We start from the raw sequence: 23,608 nt of genomic DNA, 5'->3' as shown, positions 1-23,608 counted from the left end.
CTCTTTATACTTTCAGATTCTGAAATAGTATCCCTCCAAGGGCTTTCATTATTGTTTCTGTGATGAAGACCCCCTCAAATCGGTATCTATAGTCCGGTCCTCTGACATTATATCTTACTTTCTGATACACATCTCCATCTAGATATCCCAGAGGTGCTTCAAATTCAGCATCATCTCCCCTCTGTGCCCCACCCCCAACCTCTCTTCTTTTTTTTTTTTAATTTAACTATAGTTGATTTACAATATTGTGTTAGTTTCAGGTGTACAGCTTCAGATTCGTTTCCATTTTAGGTTATTACAAGATGTTGAATATAGTTCCCTGTGCTATACAGTAGGTTCTTGTTGGTTATCTGTTTTACATATAGTAGTGTGTATATGTTAATCTCATACTTCTAATTTATCCCTCTCCCTACCCTTTCCCCTTTGGTAACCATAAGTTTGTCTTCTGTGTGTGTGAGTCTGTTTCTGTTTTGTAATTAAGTTGATATATATTATTCTTTTTTAGATTCCACATATAAGTGACATCATACAATATTTTTCCCTCTCTGCCTGACTTACTTCACTTTGGATCCATCCGTGTTGCTGCAAATGGCAATATTTCATTCTTTCTTATGGCTGAGTAATATTCCATTATATATATATGACACATCTTCTTTATCCATTCATCTGTTGGTGGACACTTAGGTTGCTTCCATGTCTTGATTATTGTGAATAGTGCTGCTATGAACATTAGGGTGCATGTATCTTTTTGAATTAAAGTTTTTCACCTTTTCCAGATATATGCCCAGAAGTGGGATTGCTGGATCATATGGTAACTCTGTTTTTCATTTTTTAAGGAATCTCCAGACTCTTTTCCATAATGGCTGCACCAATTTACATTCCCACCAACAGTGTAGTGGAGTTTCTCTGCCCTGAACTCCAGTCCTTTATTTCTTGCTCCCTGGTTTACATCTCCATTCACAGTTCCTGTCACTAAGAAACACCATGTCCCCATCCTGAACTGATGACCTCGGGACTTATTGAACATGAAAGAGAAATAAACTTCTCTTATTTGGGGATTTACTATCGCTCATAACTAAACCTAATCCCAATAATACAGTATTATTCAGCCTCCTCTGCCTTGTCTTAAAGATAAGATCTTCCTAAATCCCTGTTTGAGTTTTAAGAATGTGTTTTTCAATGTGTGATACGAAGTGAGTTGAGTCCCGGGTATTCTCTTGTTAGCCAGGCAAAGGACAGTTCTTGGATGGACCCCTCTAAACCAAGATTGCCAATACTTGTGTGCTTACTTCCACCTGGCTTCCAGTTTTAAACACAAAAGATTATTTCTTTTTTTTTTTTAAATTTATTTATTTATTTATTTATTTTTGACTGTGTTGGGTCTTCGTTTCTGTGCGAGGGCTTTCTCTAGTTGCGGCAAGCGGGGGCCACTCTTCATCGCGGTGCGCGGGCCTTTCACCGTCGCGGCCTCTCTTGTTGCGGGGCACAGGCTCCAGACGCGCAGGCTCAGCAGTTGTGGCTCACGGGCCCAGCTCCTCCGCGGCACGTGGGATCTTCCCACACCAGGGCTCGAACCCGTGTCTCCTGCATTGGCAGGCAGATTCTCAACCACTGCGCCACCAGGGAAGCCCAAAAGATTATTTCTGAGGTCCAAGAAAAGCACTACTTTTGATCATAACTGGAGAATATGTTAGAGGTGGATTATTTCATCTCACTCATTTCCATTCATGTATTAGTCTCAGGGAGAGACACTAGAGTGTGACGGTTAAGAACACGGACTCTGAAGCCCTATTCCTTGAGTTTAAATCCCAACCCTATTACTTCCTAGCTTTGTGACCTTAGGCAAGCTATTTAACCTCTCCACACTTTCATTTCCTCACCTCTCAAACAGTGATGATAATAGTGCACACCTTATAGGATTGTTGTGAGGATTAAATGAATGAATATACACATAAGCACATGGAGCAATGCCTGACACATTTAAGGGCTTACTATAAGTGAACGTTATAATGCTTGACTTTATCACCCACTAGGGGTATAATGGTGAATAAAATTGATACTTCCCCGCCTTCATGGCTCTTACAGTCTAGTACAGAGGGTAGGCATTAAACACTTAAGTAATTTTTAATTTAGAGTTCTGATTAGTGCTACAAAGGGGCTGATTAGCATGCTTGAGAGAGAATGCTCTTCTAGTCCAGATATTCAGGCAAGACACCTCCGCTGCAGCACGGAGAATGAGTAAATTAGCCTGGGGAAGAGGGCTACGAGAAAGAGGAGGAGGCTGAGAGAAGCCAGGATGCCTGGCTGGTCTCTCATAGGTCTAGGGTACTCAGCCTGCTGTAGGCCACATTCCTGGTAGGAACTGAGGCCGCCTACGGGGAAGGACTGCATGTGCTTCACAATTAAGAGAGAAGGGCCTTGAGGACCGGGGAAAAGAGAATTCCAGTGGCTTGCCCTATGGAAACAAATCCTCTAATCCCCTGGGAAATTGCAAGGCACAGGGACACAACCCCGGGCCGGGGGGTGGGGGGGAGGTGGGGGGGAGGTGACTGCTGGAGGCTACATTTTGTCAAGGTAGATTAAAGCATCCATGAAGATATTCTGCAAGGAAAAGTCAAGGCAGGGAAGCACACAAAAGTGGCCAAATTGCTTTTCCAGCTGAATTTTCAAAGAAGGCCTTTGAACACTTAAGAAATCATATTTGCTGTACATATGTGAAGAGTTGAGTCAAGAGACCTCAAATGCTCAAATGTATTCCTGGCATGCACAACCTTAAATTAGAGGGGCTAAATAAAGCTGTGGCCTGCCCTTTCTGAAAGTTTGCCAACCACTGATATAGATCATGTGGGACATGGGGCCTCATCTGGGCTGATCTTGGGACAGACGTTGGAACTTGCTTTCTTGCTGAAATGTCTGACATCAGCCCTAATTTTTAGTTATGTATCCCTCTCCCCAAGACATCAAGTACTGGGGGCCCTCAGGGAGGGTACGTTCAGTCCCCAGGAGGCCAAAGGGCTCCTTGTTTAGAGAACAAATGATTCCTGGCCCCAAGCAGCCTGCCCCAAGTTGTTTTTTCCTTTCTGCATAGACCCATCATCTTCGTGGCTTTTCGAGATGCCCTTTGACTTCTGAGCAACGTGTGAAGCTTTCTTTTAGTCCAGCATCCGCAAGCGCTCCAGACCTCCCAGGCAGCTGCGAGCCACGCTCCACATCACCTTGTTTGGAAACATCACCATCTGGTGGATTTCACTGTATCTGCTCTCAAAGACCTGGCTGTGTTTTGACAATTGAGGGCATCCATGACTTGCTGGATGTTTCAGCTGTACACTGGCTCTGAGACTGGTATTTGAGGAAGCCAGAGTTGAGGGGCAAATAAGGAAGAATGTTCTACGCTTCGTGCTTCTAAGCTGAAATCTTGGCACACTGTCAGCTCTCTCTCTACGGCTTGATTGGCTTTTCTCAGCGGCACAATGTGCCCCCAGTGGCCCTTCTCTTAAAGAGTTTCATTGCACCTCCTTGAACCTGGATTGTCTTTGCAGGGATCACAGGAAATTTTCAAGGAGTGGAAAGGATCTAATAAATGGCTGCTTCCTTTGTAGCTGTATGAAATTCAATCCCTTGAATCTGACAGGAGGCAAGACTGCCTTCCTTCAAATGCAGGCCCATGCTGGCATGGTGAAGCCCAGGGACCTTGGGTCAGATGACCCCCAGGAAGCTCAGCCGAGACACATGCTGTGGGATCCACACTGCTCTTCCTCTTTCTTAGCCGAAAAGCATTAGTGAAGTCTCTTGAACACTGTCTTTCATTAGTATGAGTGTAGGGAGCAGAAATGCAAGCATGTTCACTCCTAAAAGACAGTATCTGCTCAAGTAAAAAACGTCTGGACTTTGGAGTTAAACAGACTTAGATTCAAATCCATACGGATTGTGTGGATGAAGCACAGAAACAGCAGCAAGGAACTCAATCTCTCTGAGCTTTAGTCTCTTTATCTGAGAAATGGGATAATCATAGCATCTACTTTATGCAGTTCCAGTGCAAATGAAATGAGAGAGCAATGTTGCTGTCATTAACCCTCACTTGATAATTTTAAAATACAATATTTTAATTTATTTGGGGTTTTGTTGCAGTTTTGACAGCAAAAGAGTTCAAATCTCTTTCTTGCTCTCTAAGCCAGAAGCCTTTACTCAGAACTGATTTATACTGAGAATGATGTTCTCTGAAAAAAGCATCTATTTAGTTTCCAACAAAAGTTTCTTTTTTTTTTTAAACCCAAAGGAGTGTGTTTAAATTACAGATCTACTTTAGATCTAATTATCTGATTCGTTTAGCATGGTCTTTCTCAAACTTCATTTTCTTCTAGGCAGCAGGGTCCTTTTTTTTCAAATGAATTCTCACTTGCAACCCTGATGTATTGAATAAATAAAAGCAAATATGCCCGGGGTGGAGCTGCAGCTGGAGCTGGGGGAAGAAAAGCAAGTTTCTCTTTGGTTTCCACTTGAATGGAAGCTCTAGAGCAGCAGGTATTTTGCCTGTTATGTTCACTGCTATATCTCCAATGTCTAAAATAAATAATGCCTTACATTAACAGGGCTCAACAGAGATTTTTGAATGAATGATGGAGGAATAGCATATGAAGAAGCCTGGCACATAATAGGCACCCAAGAAAATCTTAGTGCCTCTTACGTAACTAAAACCCTGCAGGAAGCTGAGCTCACACGTGGGAGAAGACTTATGTCCTCCCTTCTCACCCACCCATCTTCTTACCCCTCTTGCTATTCTCTTAGACCAGTTAGGTGTGTAATGGGAGACTGGCTATGCTGAGAGCAAAAAAGGCACCAGGCAGAGTGCCTTTGGCCTCATCACTTCTTTCTCGCCTTCTCCAAAACTGGGCATATGACAGAGCTTGCAAAAATCAGACTGAGCACCTGGTTAAACAAGAATATTCACCAAACACCCTCTTCAGTAACAGTGCATCACTAAGAACAGACACAACACATTTGGCTCTGTAGCCAACAAGTCAAATTTGAGATTTGGACAAATAAAGTTAACAGGCAGCCTGATGGAAAAAGAACAAATTCAAACTTCGGAGTCAATAGGCCTCAAGTTCCAGGTTTGCCAGCTACTGCTAAGGTGATCTTTGGGTAAGACCTCTTTGATCCTCAATTTTTTTGCCTACAAAATGATCTTCCTTCCTTTTCTGATAAAAATAGTGCCCACATCATAGGTTTATGTGGAAATTAAATGAGCTGATTAGCTAATTGATTAACAAAGTGTCTAGCTCATAATGAACACTCGACAAAAGCTCATTTTCCCAGAAGTCTCAGAACAATCCTGTCAAGATAAACTGTTTTATGTAGATCTTCCCAAAGCGAAGATCAAAGATGTATACTACAGAAATTCAGAGACTCGCTCAGGGGTGAATGAATGTTAGGACATAATGGAGGCATGTCTTAAGTGGTGAAATCCTGATGCTTGTATGGGGAGGCAAACAAGGATTCCTGAGTTCCCTGAGTGACAGGTAGGCAAAAAGTGGGAGGCAATATGTGTAGTGGTCAAGAGTTGGACACTGAAGTCATGAATATGTGACCTGAGTTAAAATTCCAGCACTGGCATTTGTTGATACTTATTTTTTCTGGACCTCCATTTCCTCATCTGTAATATGGGGATGATAGTAAGAATTCCTGCTTCAGGGGGCTGTTTTGAGGATAAAATGTGATAACATATTCAAACTTTTTGAATATGGTAATAACTCTACATATAGTAGTTATAATTATTAGTATTCTTGGGATTAACATACCTGGAAAGAAATATTGGACTAGAAAGAGTGGCAGTTTCTTCAACTCTAAACAGGGGCAAAGACTCATTTCTAAGGAGGTGGTTCTGCATGGATCCTGAGTGTCAGTCCTATGTAGAGCTCATTCTTGAAAAGGAAAGTAGAAAGATGGTCATGGGAGGGCCCTTTACCTAGCAAAAGTTGTCACTTTCACTTTCTTGAGTTACCTTGACAACAACTTGTGAAGTAAGCAACCTGAGTGTCTTAAGCTGGTTCGCCACAAGCAGACACTAAGATAGTTTCATGTGCACATGGTTTATTAAGTAATTACTCCTGGAAGAACTGGAGTGGGGCAAGTAGGATACAGAATGAGAAGAAGCAAATAAAGCTGCAATTTTGGGCTAAGTCCCAACTTTAGTTTTATCCTTCAGGGAGGCTCTGACATGTAAGTTATACATCAGAGCTGAGCTTTTATATTTCTGCATCAGCCATTGGTTAACGGCTGCCCTGGAGAGATTTAAATTTCACAGGATTTTCTGATTTGTCTGCACTTTTAGGAAAAGTGGCTCCAGTCTCCCAGGGACAGTCTTCCTAAAAACATTCGCAAGTGCTGGCCTTTAAAAGCAAAATACATAGATGCTGGGAAGATGGGCACACAAAAATAGTAAAAGGTATTTGAGGGGATCTGGGCAAAGCACAGACACATTGACAAGGTTTGCTACCCAGGGGGTATTAACCCTATTTTATAGGTGAGGAAACAGGCTTAGAGAACAACCTACCAAAATCACCCAGTTGGCAAATTATAGTACCAGGACTACTACTATAATTTTTAGATAGTTACCAAGATGTTGATGGTGAATATCTCAGGTTTGTTGAATAAATTCAGATGACTCTAATTCCTTCTTTATGTGTTTATGTTGCTAAACTTTAAAAAATGAACATTTATTTTTATATGATCATAAAGAACTATTTTCATGGGAGGCACAGAAAAAGAATAAGTCAATACACGTAAGAAAGTACCTTTCGGCTCTGACATTCTATTAAATCCATTGTAAAAAGTTGATTAACTTTCAAGACTATTGGCACTTTTATAAGGGACCCCTGAATAAGAAAAATAGAAAACAATTAATAAGATGGCATTAGTGAGTCCTTACCTATCAATAATTACTCTAAATGTAAATGGGCTAAATTCTTCACTCAAAAGACATAGATTAGCTGAATGGATTAAAAAAAAAACAAGAACCAACAATATGCTCCCTATAGAAGACTCACTTCAGCTATAAGGACACATATAGACTCAAAGCGAAGGGATTGGAGAAAGATATTCCATACAAATGGAAACCAAAGGAGAACAGGGATGGCTATATTTATATCAGACAAAATAGACTTTAAGAAAAAAACTATAGCAAGAGACAAAGAAGGTCACTCTATAATTACAAAGGGGTCAATTCATCAAGAGAACCTAACAGTCATAAATAGATATGCACTCAACCTCAGAGCACCTAAATATTGGGTTGGCCAAAAAGTTCTTTTGGGTTTTTCTGTAACCTTTTTTTTTTTTTTCTTTTAAAGAGACAGCCTTTATTTTTAAGGGTTTTTTACATTGAAGAATTCAAAAAGTGGTAGGTTTTTGGAACTTATTGACCTGTATTTAAAAGGAACTGTTAACAAAGATTCACCAGAAATAATCTGAACAAGAGGGAACATACAGTTAATACTACTGAAGCCTACTAAAATAATTCCGGGACATATGGTTTATACTACATAATGACCTCTAAATGCTGTCACTGTTATGAAACTGCTTCTTTTCTAAACACACAGTGGTATAATTAACAGTATTCAATCACTTCTGTTCTTTCCTGACTATATAAAAATTAAAATCCCAGTTAAAAAACTAATATATTCATCTCTTTAAATGTTTCTTACAGATACAATTTCAATATTTTCATTCAATAGTGGTGTGGTTTAAGAGATTTTTCATTCACAAGTCAAACAGCAATCCACCCAAAGGGAACTGATAGTCTATAGACTCACAGTGCAAATAAAGAGTTCAGGAATGCAGCAACTGACCTTTCTAAAATACAAAACAGATACAATTCTTAGAAGATACACGCAATAAGCTCTACTAAGCAGCTGGCCACAGAACTAGAATATTTGATAATTTTACTGGTGACTTCAATGGGACACCAGATGTTTCCAAACTCAACTTGAACTCTCATCTTAGGCTTTGTATTTTGCCTTTCTAGTTTCACTAATGACACAAGCATGATTCAAATCCCTGAAGTATTCATTATAGTCAAGGGCATATCCTATAACAAACTTGTCTGGAATTTCAAATCCAACAAAGTCTGGTCTATAACCAACACTTCAAGGGGTCCTTTTCACCAGCAAGCTTGCAACCTTGACCATCTTTGGATTATGCTGCTTGACCAAGGAAAGCAAGGTTTGCATTGTTTTGTCAGTGTCAATTGTATCTTCAACAATCAAGAAGTTCTTTCCAGTTAAAGTTGAGAGATTATCTCCACCAATTACTTTTATGTCACCTGTTGACTGGTTATTACAGTAGATTTTCAGTCTGATAAAATCTACAGTCATAGGAATAGATTTATCACTATTTCTGTTTGGTGCTTTGATGTAATCCAGCAGGTCAGCAAGGAATTTATAGCCCCACTTGAGCACACAGAGGCCCATGATGTGATGGCCTCCGATCTCCTTCATCACATCTTGAGCCAGCAATTCGGTCCACAATGCTGGGGCTGTGGGTCACCATAATGGAGCTGGCTGGTGTGTGGGCTAAGGGCAGTCTGGGATGAGCTTTTTCTGTAACATCTTATGGAAAACCCCAAACGAAATTTTTGGCTAATCCAATATATTAAGCAAACACTAACTGATCTGAATGGAGAAATAGACAACAGTATAATAATAGTAGGGGACTTCAATAACCCCACTTTCAATAATAGATAGATCATCCAGACATAAAAGAAGGAAATGCTGGACTTGAATTATACTTTAGAGCAAATGGGCCTAACAGACGTATATAGAACATTCCATTCAACAGCAGCAGAATATATATTCTTCTCAAGTTCCACATGGAATATTCTCCAGGAAAGATCACATCACAAAACAATTCTTAGCCAATTTAAGAAGGCTGAAGTCATACCAAGTAACTTTTCTGACCACAAAGGTATGAAACTAGGAATCAATAACAGAAGGAAAACTGGAAAATTCACACAAATGTGGAAATTAAACAACACACTTCTGAACAACCAATGGGTCAAGGAGGAAATCAAAAGGAACATTTAAAAATATCTTGAAAACAAACAAAAATGGAAACATTACATACCAAAACTTATAGGATGCTGCAAAAGCACTTATAAGAGGGAAGCTTTAGCAATAGGTACTTACATTAAGAAAAAAGAAAGATCTCAAATAAATAACCTAACTTTACACCTCAAAGAACTAGAAAAAGAAGAATTAACTAAGCCCAAATTTAGTAGAAGAAAGGAAATAAAGATCAGAGCAGAAATAAATGAAATAGAGACCAAAAGAAAAAAAAATAGAAAAGATCAATGAAACTAAGAGCTGTTTTTTTATTTGAAGACAACAAAAACTGACTAAATTTAAAGAGAGAAGACTCAAACAAATAAAATCAGAAATGAAAAGGAAATATTACAACTGATATCACAGAAATTAGAAAAACCATTAGAGATTACTATGTGCCCATCAACAGATGAATATATAAAGAAGATGCAGTATATATATACAATGGAATATTACTCAGCCATAAAAAAATGAAATTCTGCCATTTGCAGCAATGCGGATGAACCTAGAGAATATCATGCTTAGTGAAATAAGTCAGACAGATACTGTATAATAACACTTATATGTGGAACCTAAAAAATAATGTATATGCAAAACAGAAACAGAGTCACAGATATAGAGAACAAACTAGTGGTTACCAAAGGGGAGAGGAACAAACTAGGGGTAAGGGATTAACAGATACAAACTACTATGAATAAAATAGATAAGCAACAAGGATACATTGTAGAACACAGGGAATTTTTAGCTATTAACTTATAACAATTTATAATATAATATAATCTGCAAAAATACTGAATCATTTTGCATGAGATTGTTCAATTTGAAGAAATTGAAGAGGACACAAATAAAAGGAAATATATCTAATGTTCATGTATTAGAAGAATTGATATTGTTAAAATGTCCATACTACTGAAAGCCATCTATAGATTCAATGCAATTCCTATCAAAATTCCAATGGCATTTTCCACTGAAATAGAGAAAAAATACTAAAATTTGTATGGAACTACAAAAGACCCTGAAGAACCAAAGTAATTCTGAAAAGAACAAAGCGAGAGGCATCACGCTTCTTGATTTCAAACTATGTTATTACAAACGTATGGTAATCAAAACAGTGTGGTACTGGCATAAAAATAGACACAAAGACCAATGGAACAGAATCAAGAACCCAGAAATAACCCCTTGCTTACACAGCCAACTAATATTGACAAGGGAATCAATAATACTCAATGGCGAAAGGATAGTCTCTTCAATAATTGGTATAGGGAAAACTGGATAATCACATGCAGAAGAATAAAATGGACCCTATCTCACACCACTCACAAAACGTTAACTTGAAATGGATTTAAAGAATTAAACATAAGATCTAAAGCTATAAAACTTCTAGAAGAAAACATAGAGGAAAAGCCCCTTGACAGTGGTTCTGGCAATGATTTTGGGGGCTATGACACTGAAAGCACAAGCAACAAAAGCCAAAGTAAACAAGTGGGACTACATCAAACTAAAAATCTTCTGCACAGCAAAAGAAATAATTAAAAAAATGAAAAGGCAGCCTATGGAATGTAAGAAGATATTTGCAAATCATATATCTGATAAAGAGTTAATATCCAAAACATAGAAGGAACTCATAAAACTCAATAGCAAAAACAAACACACAAAAAAATCTGATTAAAAAATGAGCAGAGGAACTGAGTAGACACATTTCCAAAGAAGATACACAAATGGCCAACAGGTACGTGAAAGGATGTTCAATATCACTAGTCATCAGGGAAATGCAAATCAAAACCACAATGAGATGTTACCTCACACCTGTTAGAATGGCTATTATAAAAAAGACAAGAGATAAATTTTGGCAAGGATGTGGAGAAAGGGAAACCCTGGTGCACTATTGGTGGAAATGTAAATTGGTGCAGCCACTATGCAGAACAGTGTGAAGATTCCTCAAAAAATTAAAAATACAACTACCATATGATCCAGTAATCTCACTTCTGGGTACATATCCAAAAGAAATGAAATCAGGTCTTCAAAGAGATACTGCACTCCCATGTTCGTTGCCATGTTATTCACAATAACCAAGATACAGAAACCACCTTAACGTCAGTCTACAGATAAATGGATAAAGAAAATGAGGCATATATACACAAGGGAATATTATTGAGCCACGAGAAAGAAGGAAATCCTGCCATTTGCAACAATATGGATGGACCTTGATGGCATTAAGTGAAATAAGTCAGACAGAGAAAGACAAATACTGTATGATATCATTTATATGTAGCATCTATAAAACTCAAACTCACAGAAACAAAGTAGAATGGTGGTTGTAAGTGGCTGGCGGGGTGGGAATGGGGAGATGTTGGTCAAAGTGTACAAACTTCCACTTATAACATGAATAAGTCCTGGGGATCTAAAGTATAGCATGGTGACTATAGTTAACAATACTGTATTATATGATTGAAGGTTGCTAAGAGAGTAGATCTTAAATGTTCTCATCACAAAAAAGAAATGGTAATTACATGAGGTAATGGAGGTGATAACTAACCCTACTGAGGTAAACATTTTACAATGTATAAGTGTATCAAATCATCACATGTACACGTTAAACTTAAACACTGTTTTATGTCAATTATATCTCAATAAAGCTGGAAAAAATAAGGAACTTTTGAAAAATAATAGTCTTTAACCCCAAAGAAATAAGATACTAATGATGAAATGCCAGGAACTGGGGCCCTAATTTTGGTCAGAATTCTTAACTCTTACCCTTAAAGTCATATCACAGTTCACCCTTTGGATCTTAGGAAAAAACAGTGATGTGGTGCTTTTTATTTTTATTTTTGATTTAGGTTTATTTTTAAATGGTAAGCGTAAAAGCTATCTAGTATACTCTTCCATTTACATCCTAGCTCACCAACCCTGGGATCCATCGCCCAATCTCCTTTTGCTCCTATTCTGGCCTCCTGCTCAGCGCTCCCTCTCCACCTTCTTATGTGTGGAGGGACTAAAGTGAAGACAGACTGGCCAGGCTAATTTTTCCAGGGGTGAGCCCAACTTTGGATTTTTACTTTAAAGTAGAATATGAAAATTTCCTTTAAGACAGTTTCCTGTTTTGGATCACAGTCAATTAGTAATATTTTGCCAGTAATAACTGAAGGAATGAAGTCTAGGTGGAAAAAGAGAGAGGAAAAGAGAGAAATTCTTCATTTACCATTTTAAACTTCAGCAAACAGTGAATTATTTATATTTATTTCCTTGATACTCACCCATTCAGCAAACGTTTATTTTGTGCCTACGGTGTGCCAGGCACTGAATTTTATGATTTCATATATCTAGATCTTTTCTTTCTCACAACAACTCTATGAATTAGAATTGTCACCTTACTTTATAAGTTAGGAAACTGAGGCACAGGGAGCTGAAGTGACCTGTCTCAGGTCACATTGCTGGTAAGATTTTAAATAGATTCTTTGGTCACCAGAGCTACAGCTTTTTCCACCAGCCTTGCAGCTGACTCTTCACTTGGAGTTGTTGTGGAGACTGTGCTGTGAGCTGTCAAAATATTAGCAAAGGTATGCTCTCTTGTCCATCAGATGACAGCATTTCGTTGGTCTAATTTTACCAGCCTATTTATTTAGTGACATAGGATAAGTCGGTTCAATATAGACAAAATGTGGTGTTTTGGGATTCTTACCCAATCAGGTTTAAATGTACTTTTGAAAATGTCTCCTTCAAAAGCCAGAGTTTTACTTAATGGGGAAACCCTGGAAGCATTCCTGCTAATGTCAGGAGAAAGGAAATGATGCCCATTATTGGCACTATTATTTAATGTTTCATTGGATGTATTAGCTAGCACACTTTTGCTGAAAGTGAAAATTGGTATAACATTTTCAAAGGGCAACTTGATAGTATCTATTAAAAGATAAATTTTCAGACCCGGTGATCCACCATTTCAAGTGCTAGAAATTTATCCTATAGGGACGTCGCCACAAATGTGCAAAGATTTATGTACAAGGATGTTTATTGCAGTATTGTTCATAAGGGAAAACAACCCAAATGTCTATTAATAAAGGAACTGAGAAAATATACAATAGTGCATTAAAAAAAAAACTAGATAGATCTAATGTACTAATATGGAAAAATGTCCATGTTGTACAGATCAGTGAAGAAAGAAAGTTTAAAAATAGTATGGGACTTCCCTGGTGGCACAGTGGTTAAGAATCCACTGCCCGTGCAGGGGACACGGTTTTGCACCCTGGTCTGGGAAGATCCCACATGCCGCAGAACAACTAAGCCCGTGCGCCACAACTACTGAGCCTGCGCTCTAGAGCCCGCGAGCCACAACTACTGAGCCCACATGCCACAGCTACTGAAGCCTGCACGCCTAGAGCCCGTGCTCTGCAACAAGAGAAGCCACCACAATGAGAAGCCCGCGCACCGCAATGAAGAGTAGCCCCTGCTCACCGCAACTAGAGAAAGCCCGCGTGCAGCAACGAAGACCCAATGCAGCCCAAAATAAATAAATAAATTAATTAATTTTAAAAAAATACCACAGACTAAATGGCATAAACAACAGAAATTTATTTCTCACCATTCTGGAGGCTAGAAATCCAGGATCGAGGTGTTGGCAGGTTTGGTTTCTTCTGAGGCCTCTCTCCTTGGCTTGCAGATGGCTGCCCTCTCACTGTGCCCTCTCACGAACTTTCCTCTGTGTGTGCGCATCCCTGGTCTCTCTCGTGTGTAAAAATTTTCTTTTCTTATAAGAACACCAGTCAGATTGGATTAGGGCCTATCCTAAAGGCCTCATTTGAACTTACTTATTTCTTTAAAGGCCCTCTCTCCAAATACAGTCACATTCTGAGGTACTGAGGGTTAGGGCTTCAGTATATGAATTTGGGAGGAACACAGTTCATCTCATAACAGTTTTTAATCTGGATTATGAATGTATGGGAGTTTACTGTACTAAACTCTTTGGTTCTGTATATGTTTGAAAATTTATATTAAATACAACATTCTAGAAGAGGACATAAAAGTAGACCTGAACAAATTGACATACATGCCCCATGAATAAGAAGACTCACCATCAGAAAGATATGTTTTCCATAAATAAATTTATAATTTTTAACACATCTTTATAAATATACCTGATTCTTTTCCTGAACTGTACAAGCTTATATAGAAAAATAAGTAAACAAGAAGAGCAGGGAAAACTTTGTAAATATAGAGCAATGTGGAGTAGAGCAGCCTTATTGGATATTAAAACATACTCTAGAGCCTCAAAACTTAAAACAATGTGAAACTAGTACATGGAAGGAAACAAAAATCCAAAAACAGGCCCAAATGCATATGGCAATCTAATATATGATAAAGGCATCTTCTCAAATTGATGGGGGTAAAAATGAACTTTCTAATCAATGACATCAGGACAACTGGGTAGCTATTTGGAAAAAGATTAAATTTGATCCATACTTCACACCATATATCAAGATAAAATCTAAAGAGATCAAAGATTTAAATTTTAAAAAATGAAGCCATAAAAGTACTAACGGTAAACCTTGAAGTGAAGCAGGCCTTTCTAATTATGACACAAATCCAGAGGCCGTTTAAAACCTTATTGACAAATTTCACTTCACCAAAATAAATAATTTCTCAAAGCAAATAACACATACACATACACCATAAGCAAAGGCAAAGGATAAATGGGGAAAATATTTGTAATTAATTCATATCACAAAGGGCTAATTCTCCTAATTTTTAAAGAGTTCCTAGAGATTGAGGAAAAGAGACAATAACCAATATTTTTTTTCAAAAAGTGTGTGGAACTACATGGAAAGATAGTTTATAAAAAAAAAAAAGAATACCCTGAAACATCTGAAAAGATACTCAACTTCTCTCATAATATGAAAAATATAAATTTAAAACTACACTGAGATTCTTTTTCTCACTTATCAATTTGTCTAAGATCAAAAACTTTGACACCGTACTCTGTTGGTGAGCCTGGGGAAAATAGGAGCGCTCATACATTGTGAGTAGGACTGCAAGTTGGTACAACGCTTGTATTAGGTTGGTAGGTGTGCCATTACAAAGTACCAGACACTAGGTAGCTTATAAGAACAGAAATTTATTTGAATTTATTTTCTCACAGTTCTGGAGGCTACAAGTCTGAGATCAAAGTGCTGGAAGGGTTGGCTCCTTCTGAGACCTCTCTCCTTGGCTTGTAAGTGGCCATCTTCTCTTCCCTGTGTCTTCACATGGTCTTCCTTCTGTACATGTCTATGTCTTAATGTCCTCTACTTATAAGGACACTAGTCATATTGGATTAGGGCACACGCTAATGACCTCATTTCAACTTAATTACCTCTTTATAAACCCTATCTCCAAATAGAGTCACATTCTGAGTAACTGGGGGTTAGGACTTAAACACTTGAATTTTGGGGGACACAAATCAAATCATAACAACCTTTATGGAAGGAAATAGAAGTCGCTATAAAAATTACCAGTACATTACCCTTGTCCAGCAATTCCACTTCTGGAAATCTATCCTACAGATAAAATGACATACATATAAAATGACATATATATGAGGATATTCATTTCAAACTTGTTTATAAAAGCAAAGAGTTGGAAACAACCCATGTCCACAAGATTATTTGAGTCAACTGTATTTCACCTACACCGTGAAAAATTATGCAGCTGTAAAAAAATCAGGAAGCTCTCCATGCACAACTAAAGAGAAATCAACAATGATATATGAAGTAAGAAAAGGAAGGCACAAAACAGTTTAACAGCATGCTACATATGTATGAGAAATACATTCGTATTTTCTTGTACAGTATTTGCATAAAGAAACACTGAAGACTAAATAACAACAACAAAAAACTAATAAAATTGGTTACTGATAGGGATGTATGGGGGCACAGAATAGAGGGGACAGAAGTGGAATTGAGCTTTTCCATATATTCCTTTTTATATAATTTTCATTTCTAAATCACGTACATTCAAAACAATTACAATTATTATACATAAAGTTTCCTAGTTCAGCCATGAAATTTCTAGTACAATATGAGACTAACTCTAATCCTTTTACTTTTGAGAATGGCTATACTCAGTTTATCAAAGCTTCATCTAGGGTTTTCAAATCGTGCTCCTGTGAAATAAAGAAAATCCCCAGGTGTTGCAAGTGTTTTCTTTCTTCTTCTTTTTCTTTGAAGAAAGGAATCGAGTTTAAGAGGGCTAGAGTGAGTCCAGTTGGATTTGACGTTGACCAAATAGGAGATAGCCCAGATGCTATTGATCATCAGCACGTGGCAGCACACATGCCCTTGAGTGTGCATCAATTCAAGCAAACAGAAGTGTGCCCTGCTGTGGGTGGGGGGGGGTGCCTGGATGGGGGTGGGGGGACCTGAGCGCACTGCCTGCAGCTAAGAGTGAAATTCCTTGAGAAAGCCCCCTTCCTGTCACAACACTCACAGCACTCTGAGCCTGCTCGCAGCCCAACGGCCTCTCCGAGAATGCTACATTTAAAAGTGCAGTTTTTGGATGATTCCCAGAAGATTTTTGTGGTTGATGTAAGTGGAAATCACATTGCTATTATTCCTTTATTATTCATTCAATAATGGTCATTTGTGGACAGCTCATTAGCTGGAGATATTATGTCTTCTTTAGGACCGAACGAAGGAGGACTGTGGGTTTTAGCTTTGGAAAAAGAAATCTGTATTTAATATCACAATGTAGCTCATGCTTTCCCACTAACCTTTCTTCTAGAACAGGTTCTCTTTTCTCAAGGGATAACAACAGCAAGTCTTAAAGATACGCTAAATATATGTAAGAAGACAAAGCAGAAATAACTTAGTTGTCCTACCCAAAAAGGTATTATTGCTCATTGAAATAATTTATCTGTGAGTCTCACCCCATGAATATTTGTGGGGAGAAAACTGTGGTTCCGAGGGAAAGGAGAAGGGGAAAGCTACCCTCCTTTTCTGAAGAAAACCTATGGGGTTTCGGAGGGTGGAGGGCGGTGGGTAGAATTATACAGTTGTAATGAGAACTTCAGGAAGTAATGACAAGTATAAGAGAGAAAAATAGGATAAGAGACTATTTAGTTTGATTTAGTACTTATAGTTCAGGGTTCTTCATATAATTCCTAGCTACAAGATGATTGTTACAATTATACCTCATCTCTTCAAGAAAGAACAAATGTATTAAGCACATCATTTGGGGCTCATCTTTCAGTATCTTAAGAGATGTACATTTTGATGTCAGGATTTACGTACGAGCATTTGGAAATGTTCTACAATTTTATTGGAATCAAAAAAATGCTATTTGCTCTGATATTTACATTAGCTACTAACAAGGAACAAATAGCTCATTTCCTTTGAAATTCATACAAAATGCTGGTTGTTTTCTTTTATACATTAACTGACAACCGCTGTTGGGTGTGTAGGTAACCCGTTTTTCAAATAAGTATTTCATTTTTATTTGAATCATGTGCTTTGTGGGTGATTACTGCACGGTTTCCGCTGCTGTTTTGCTGTCTCTTCCTTTCACTTTTATTTGCAAAAGGCATTTCTAGCTCCACGGACCTGATGATTTGTTTTTGTAGCAAATAGCTTCCATTAGAGGTATGAGGCATTTCCTATTCTTTCTTGGAACTGTATTTAAGGGGTGGAAAATGTCTTTTGAGTAGTTTATCCATTTGCAGGCTGGTGGTGTACGCTTGCAGTGCTCCAGTACCTGAATTAGTGAGCTGGGGATTCAAAAGACACTGCTTTAGGCTAAATGTTTAATAGATATTTCAAGCTACTCAAAGAGAAATCTTTGACAAAAAGTGACAGAAGATCTTTCTGAATGTACAGCTCAAATACAGATCCAATTAAATGGGGGGTGGGGGTGGGTGGGAGGCACAGTACCCTAGCTTCACAAAATTCACCTTCCGAGGAGCCGATTCTAGCAACTTGAAGCCAGCATGATTTGGCTTTAAGTCAGACTGTCTCCTTCCAGCTGCAACATACCGTGTTCCTTGGGAAGATAATGGGAGAGATTTGATACCCAGCAATTTGGGTGTCACAGCATCTGATCCCGTTTGCTCTGTGGAGGGCTGCTCTGTAAGTAGCAATCGTGGCGTTACCGAGAGTGGCAGTAGCACTAACTGTGGTCCCATGGGCAGCTTAGGCTTGAGGGAAATGGAACCTTAAGTTAGCATACAGCCATCTAACAGTATCTTCTCTCCTTAACAGTAGTAGACTGATAATCATGATGATGATAATGATAATGAAAATGATGATGAAGATGATGATGATGATAGTAGTAGTAGAGGGTCGCCAATGGACAACACTAAAATTTAAAAAGCAATTTCACATCCATTAGTTCATTTGATCCTCCATTCCACCCTGTGAGTGAAAGTAGGGAAAAGATGAATGCAGAGCTGGGACTTCCAATCCAGGACTCTTCCCACGACCCCATGTACAATTATATCCGAAGACTCATCTGTCAGTAGCTGCCTAGTCCTGTAATATTGCCACTGCACATTAGTTTCTGTGGCCCTCAAAGGGCATAGAATTTGGCATGCAGTAAGGCTTCAATGACTGTTATGAACCAATTAGCAGAAGTCTCAAGAGGCATGGATGAGTCCCAGGGACAATTGTTCTTCAAGATAAGATTTAAGAAAATAATTGGTTGCATGGGGGGAAATAATGGCATCTTGGGCATTAGTGTTGTTTTTTACAGAAAGTACAGTAGTAGAAATATGAAAATGACACTGATCAGATAGAATAATGTCACCTGGATTAGGCTAATTGACATCCAGAACCCTTTATTCCACCCCCAGTAGCATTATCTTAGTGAGTTTGCTGGTGTCCAAGATCTGGCTCAGGACTACAGACTCAGAAGCCTGATTTGTCAGCACTCCACAGATCTGAAGTCAGAAACTGATATTTTAAAATCAGGAGGCCAGTGTTACCATTTACAGCGGGATTGGGAACACTAGGGTTCTCTCATCAGTTACATAATATGCCAAAGGGCAGAAGAATCAGATTTAAAGGAATTAGATTTATGATCCTAGTACTGGATGGCCTAATAATGCATCCGTCTCCACAAAGGCCCTGTCATTGACATCTTTTAGTCACCTATTCATTCATTTAGTCATTTCATTAACAAATTATTATTGAGATCCTAGTATGTTCCAGGCCCTGTTCCGGGCATGGTCTACTCTACCATATGGGTAAGTAAAGTTCTTGAGCAAGGGAACACTCTCGCCTGGGCAGTGCTGGCTGGGAGCTGCCAACTTGGGCTTCAGTGCTTCCTTTTCCTCTCATTGCATGGTTGACAAACTCCCTTTGTGATTGACATGTCTTTAATTTGTTAATGCCTTCAGTTAGATTACTGAGAAGAGTGTCTGACCCCTGAAATGTCCTGGTTTTTTGAAGCTTCTTTGCATATCTGTAATCTGAGATATGGGGTGCTGATATTTATATATGAACTCTCTGAGAATATTAGTCAAACTTTTCCTTGCTGAATTTCCGAGAGTTTTGGGGGATGCAGGACAGATATGGGACTCCAGGATTGCTGGAATATGCCCACTAAAGTTTAATCCAATGAAGAAAATGTATTCGGTAAAAACCTCATCTTACTTTTCAAGTCAAGTTATTTGATGAAATTGATCACTGTTAAATATCAACAGCATCTCTAGTGTTGCACTTGGTAGGACTCTCCAGAATGATGATGGGAGTGGGTAAGCAGGAGGAGAAATGGAATAAGGTAATGATTTTAAAGATAATTGAAAATTCCCTGGCGGTCCAGTGGTTAGGACTCCATGCTTCCACTGCAGGGGACATGGATTTGATCCCTGGTTGGGGAACTGAGATCCCACAAGCTGCGTGGCATGGCCAAAAAAAAAAAAAAACATTGAAGATTTTAGTGTTTTAGTTTTGCCTCTTCAACATGGGGACCGGGACTTTTCTGGATAGAAAAAGGGAGGATAAGACCAAAGTTAAGGCTTTTGAGCACTCAGAAAACATAGAGAAGGTCAGGTTTCTAACTTTACTAGGAACCCTCCCAATACCCACAGATACCAGTAGTAATAATGAGCATCCTTGGAGGGTGACCTCCTTTTAAGCCTGAACTGTTTGCTTCTCTGAGGTTTAGATGGAGAGTTTTCAAAACAATAATCCCATCACCATACTTGACACAGTTCTGTCTGATATGCCTCCTGCCTGCTGCAGTTCTATCTTTGTAGAAGCATAGTGAAAGGGGAAGAGCAGCTGTTGTTTGTGAATTCCCAAAAGCACATTTTATTTTGATGGTTTTTGGAAGCTAAAGTCAAAATAAGAGGTTTGGAACATCTCAAGACTTACATTTACCTGATTGCTAAGTGACTGTATTGACCAGCACAGTGAGTACCTAGTGGCTTACCCAGTGAGAGAATACAGTGAGTCAGCTTACCCCATTCCCTTGGGAGCCCATCATAAAGGCCACCAGGCCTCATTTTCTGAAAGAGGCGGAGGGGAAGCATTGCCAGGACTGAGCACTATTCAAGCTGAATAAGAAAGCCAAGAACCGCTTAGTGATTTTTTTATTGGTAGTGGTATTTACCCTTGGGATATTTGTCCAAGAGCTGGTTTTTCAATTTATAATGATGAGGAATCTTTTGTAGTTTTGTCAATAGCGAAATAGATACCCCTCCCCTTCATAAAGAAAAACTCTTCTAACACCAGTGAAATGGAGTTGCTCTGGTGTAGTAAAATGTACCTGGATTTGGGGCTACAAAAACTGCACCATTTTAGGTGTGTGATCTTGGGCCAGTCACTTAACCCCTTATCTCCCTGAGTTGTGAGGAGTGATATAAAGGATATAATGTATGTTTGGAGTCTGATAAAGCAGGACAAAAATTTGACTCTGCTACTTCCAAGCTGTGTGGCCTTGGGCAAGTCACTTAACCTATCTTGGATTTAGTTCTATCAATGCTAAAAACTTGGACTTGGGGTGTCAGGAAAAACTTTCCAAATAATATACCATTTAAGTTGCTGAGTAGGAGCTAAGGAGGTGAAAAGTGGAAGGTAGGGTGAAGGCGGTTGTATGGTGGTTACACAAGGGAAAGATTGAAGGCCAATGTGCAAAAGAGAACATGGCCCTTTCATGGAAAAAAAAAGGTCAGTGTAAGTGAAGAATGGAGTGTTGAAAGGAAGATGGAGAGTAGCTTGAATTCAAGCTGAAGCAGAGGTGGTCAGCAGTTATATCATTTGGCTCAAGTGTTATATATATAAAGTTTGGGCTTTATCCTGAAGGTGATAAGAGAATCACTAAAGAGTTTAAGAAGCTCAAAATGGGGATATTAGCATCTGTTAACTCATTAATTTATGCATTCATTTGCTCATCCAATATTTAATGAAATATGCGTTCTAAGTGCTGGAGATGCCAGGTAGAATTGGAATAATAGTTTCAAGTTCAGTGGCTCCAATTTTAGATAGCCAGCCTCTATCCTAACACATATGCCCAAACATCAATATTCCAGCCTGATAGAGAATTGTGGAGACAGAAAGAAAGGATGGATACAAAAGATGTTAACGAGGTAGAATTTCTAGAAGCATTTGATGTCAGCCTGGATACAGGAGGTGAGTTGAGGAGTCTAGATGACATCCAAATTTCTGGCTTAAGTAATGGTTTGGATGGTGGCCTCCATTCACCAAGACAGAGAAACAGAATAAAAGGAGCAAGTTTAGTGTGGGCAAGGAGCTTTGTTTTGGATTTATCGATGGGAATATGGGAAGAGAAATATATCTGGATTTGGGTAGACCTGAGATCTAGTCTCTGCTCTAAAAATTTTTTTAAACTTTATTTTACTGAAATATAGCTGATTTACAATGTGTTAATTTCTGCTGTACAGCAAAGTGATTCAGTTATACATATATACATTCTTTTTCATATTCTTTTCCATTACGGTTTATCACAGGATATTGAATATAGTTCCCTGTACTATACAGTAGGACCTTGTTATCTATCCATCCTATATATAACAGTTTGCATCTGCTAATCACAAACTCCCAATCCACCCCTCCCCAACCTCCCTTCCCACTTGGCAACCACAAGTCTGTTTTCTATGTCTGTGAGTCTGTTTCTGTTTCGTACATATGGTCATTTGTGTCATATTTTAGATTCCACATATAGGTAATATCATATGGTATTTGTCTTTCTCTGTCTGACTTACTTCGCTTAGTATGATAATCTCTAGGTCCATCCATGTTGCTGTAAATGGCATTATTTCATTCTTTTTTATGGCTGGGTAATATTCCATTGTCTATATATACCACATCTTCTTTATCCATTCATCTGTTAATGGCCGTTTAGGTTCTTTCCATATCTTGCCAGCTCTAACAATTTTAAGGTGTGGAACATTATGTGAGTCACTTCACCTCTCTGAGCCTGTGCGCTTATCACTAAAATTGCAATAATCATAGCACCTACCTCATGAAATCATTGTAAAGATGAATGAAATACCAGAGGTAAGGTTCCTGATGTAAAGAATGTGCTCAGAGCATGTTAATTCCCCTCTCCCTTGCTTAGAGACCTCTTTATTTCTATACTTTGCAAACCAACAGAGAACAGTCTTTCACCCTCAACTTGAAGTTTCTTTTGATAACACTTGATGTTGCAGCCCACCTCCAAGCAAAACAGAGCTGTGTTTCCCCCTATTTGCTCTTCCTCTGGGGCTTCCTGGGGTTAATTCATCCTGCTTTTCTGAGCGGCTTGCCCTTTGCTTAGTCAGCAGCCCCAGGGGATTTGCTCTTCCCCCCCTTGGAGTCATTAATCCTGAGAGGGTCCATAATAACTGTCTAGAGTTACCTAAAATAATGGTGGGCTTCCTTTAAGGAAGCAGATGGAAACAGCCAAACCCTTTACCTTTAACGACATTTAATTTAAAATTTTTTTAACTTGATACTTTAAAAAAAATTGAGGTATACTTTTCTTTTAAATTGAGGCATAGTTGATTTACAATATTATATTAGTTTCAGGTGTACAACATAGTGATCCACAATTTTTATAGATTATACTCCATTTGTAGTTATTATAAAATATTGGCTATATTCCCTGTGCTGTACAATATATCCTTGTAGCTTATTTATTTTATACATAGTAGTTTATACCTCTTAATCCCCTACCCCCATCTTGCCCCTCACCTTTTCCCTCTCCCCACTGAAAACCACTAGTTTGTTCTCTATATCTGTGAGTCTGTATCTCTTTTGTTATATTCACTACTTTGTTTTCTTTTTTAGATTCCACATATAAGCGATATCATATAGTATTTGTCTTTCTCCATCTGACTTATTTCACTAAGCATAATACCCTCCAGGTCAATCCATATATATATCACACCTTCTTTATCCATTCATCTGTTAATGGACACTTAGGTTGCTTCCATGTCTTGGCTATTGTAAATAATGCTCCTATGAACATTGGGGTGCATGTATCTTTTCAAATTAGTATTTTTGTTTTCTTTGGATGTATACCCAGGAGTGGAATTGCTGGATCATGTG

The 23,608-nt window shown here is 38.5% G+C and overlaps 1 protein-coding gene and 1 pseudogene across 2 annotated transcripts in view; one reads left to right on the top strand and one right to left on the bottom strand.

The window, feature by feature from the left end:
• Positions 1-4,694: 4,694 nt before the first annotated feature.
• LOC309652185 (hypoxanthine-guanine phosphoribosyltransferase pseudogene) lies at positions 4,695-8,534 on the bottom strand (annotated as a pseudogene). Its single transcript has one exon. The product of its transcript is annotated as a hypoxanthine-guanine phosphoribosyltransferase pseudogene (transcript).
• FRMD7 (FERM domain containing 7) overlaps positions 8,533-23,608 on the top strand; it is a 64,168-nt gene continuing 49,092 nt past the window's right edge. The window contains exon 1 of the mRNA XM_082445338.1: positions 8,533-16,648. Within this exon, the coding sequence (XP_082301464.1) occupies positions 16,592-16,648 (57 nt within the window). The 5' untranslated portion in view covers positions 8,533-16,591. The remainder of the gene's footprint in view (positions 16,649-23,608) is intronic.

This window comes from Balaenoptera physalus, assembly GCF_965194825.1.
Source record: "Balaenoptera physalus genome assembly, chromosome: X".
Classification (NCBI taxonomy): domain Eukaryota; kingdom Metazoa; phylum Chordata; class Mammalia; order Artiodactyla; family Balaenopteridae; genus Balaenoptera; species Balaenoptera physalus.
Note: the sequence above shows the minus strand (reverse complement) of the source record. Positions and strands in the feature narration are given on the sequence as shown.